This window comes from Hippopotamus amphibius, chromosome 14, assembly GCF_030028045.1.
Source record: "Hippopotamus amphibius kiboko isolate mHipAmp2 chromosome 14, mHipAmp2.hap2, whole genome shotgun sequence".
NCBI classification, from domain to species: Eukaryota; Metazoa; Chordata; class Mammalia; order Artiodactyla; family Hippopotamidae; genus Hippopotamus; species Hippopotamus amphibius.
The window spans coordinates 43,977,313-43,978,981 of NC_080199.1; the positions used below are offsets into that span (position 1 = coordinate 43,977,313).

Here is a 1,669-nt window from a genome sequence, read left to right on the forward strand (position 1 = left end):
TAAAAAAAGAACATTAAGGACATACAATATATGTGAATATATAACTATATATCTATATAATGTATATACACATTTATATATGTAGGTATACAGAAATTATGTGTATATATATATAGTATCTATATCTGTATCTATATCTACATCTATATCTATATCTATATCTATACAGAGACACAGAGAGAGAAAGGGAATAATGAATGTCAAAAACAAAAAAAGAAATAATTGTAGGGGGAGGATGTTAGCTCTAGAAACTATATATATACATAATGTTTATAGATATATAAATTTGAAGACCATAGAGGAGATAACCAAATAGTGATGTAGAAATGTTTTAAAGTAGAATTGATATCTTTCTAAAAAAAAACAGAAAGTTTAAGTTTACATATTGATACACTACACAGTGTTCTAGAGAAATCTGACAAGTACTTATCCACATCAAGATTTTACATATGAAAAAACATATATATAACTTTAAATATAAACACTCCTTTGGGCAGCAAGGCATATTTGACCAAGTCATTTAAAAAACAGATAAAATCACGTAGGTAAAGATTTATTCACAGTAACATTGACTGAAGTTCTTTCATTCTTGATAGTTTTAAATTTAAAAAATGTCTCACTCATACGAAGGTCTCAGGAAAAAAAAACAAATACACATTAATAAGATTTAGAATGTCCAAATGTTTTTTTTTTATATGCTTAAACATAAAGAATTATTTTTAGCCATTCTTAAGGAAGTTCAAGCAACCAAATCAATATTGATTAGAGTTGCTGATTGTTTTAAATCTAATGGTAGTGTTTTTCAAAGCTACCAATTTCTCCCCTCCTCCTCGCTGCGCCACACCGCCAGATCCCGAGCCGTGGTCGCAGCTTCAGCTGCCTGCACTATGGCTTCTGGAGTTACAGTGAATGATGAAATCATCAAAGTTTTTAACGATATGAAAATAAGGAAATCGTCCACACAAGAGGAGATCAAAAAAAGAAAGGAAGCAGTTCTCTTCTGTTTAAGCGATGACAAAAGACAAATAATTGTAGAGGAAGCAAAGCAGATCTTGGTGGGTGACATTGGTGATACTGTAGAGAACCCCTACACATCTTTTGTGAAGTTCCTACCTCTGAATGATTGCCGATATGCTTTGTACGATGCCACATACGAAACAAAAGGGTCTAAGAAAGAAGACCTAGTATTTATATCCTGGGCTCCTGAAAGTGCACCTTTAAAGAGCAAGATGATTTATGCTAGCTCTAGAGATGCCATTAAAAAGAAATGTACAGGTATTAAACATGAGTGGCAAGCAAATGGCTTGGATGATGTAAAGGACCGTTCGACATTTGGAGAAAAATTGGGAGGCAACGTAGTAGTTTCACTTGAAAAAATACCCTTATAAAATAACAGTCAACTGCCATCTGAATCTTAAGAAGCTTCCATTTGTCCAGCTCAGTCAATTGGAATAGTATTTGGTGTTTGCTTTTTTTTTTTTTTTTTCTTCCTCTTCCCCCTGGGTCCTTCCAACACAATGAATGAAGGAAATATCATTCATGTAAGCAGCCTATCAGTGATTGCCATTAGACTGTTTAATACTGTTACTTTTATGTAGAACTCAAGGAATGCCTTCCCATCATATTTTAGCCAAAACAACTGGTTATATGCCTCCCTTGCAGCAAGCAC

At 33.2% G+C, this 1,669-nt stretch overlaps 1 protein-coding gene across 1 annotated transcript; it reads left to right on the plus strand.

Moving 5' to 3' along the window:
* The first annotated feature begins 887 nt into the window (after positions 1-887).
* On the plus strand, positions 888-1,388 carry LOC130835937 (cofilin-2-like). The gene has a single exon (XM_057707835.1). The coding sequence runs from the start codon at positions 888-890 to the stop codon at positions 1,386-1,388; it is 501 nt and encodes a 166-aa protein (XP_057563818.1).
* The last annotated feature ends 281 nt before the right edge of the window (positions 1,389-1,669 follow it).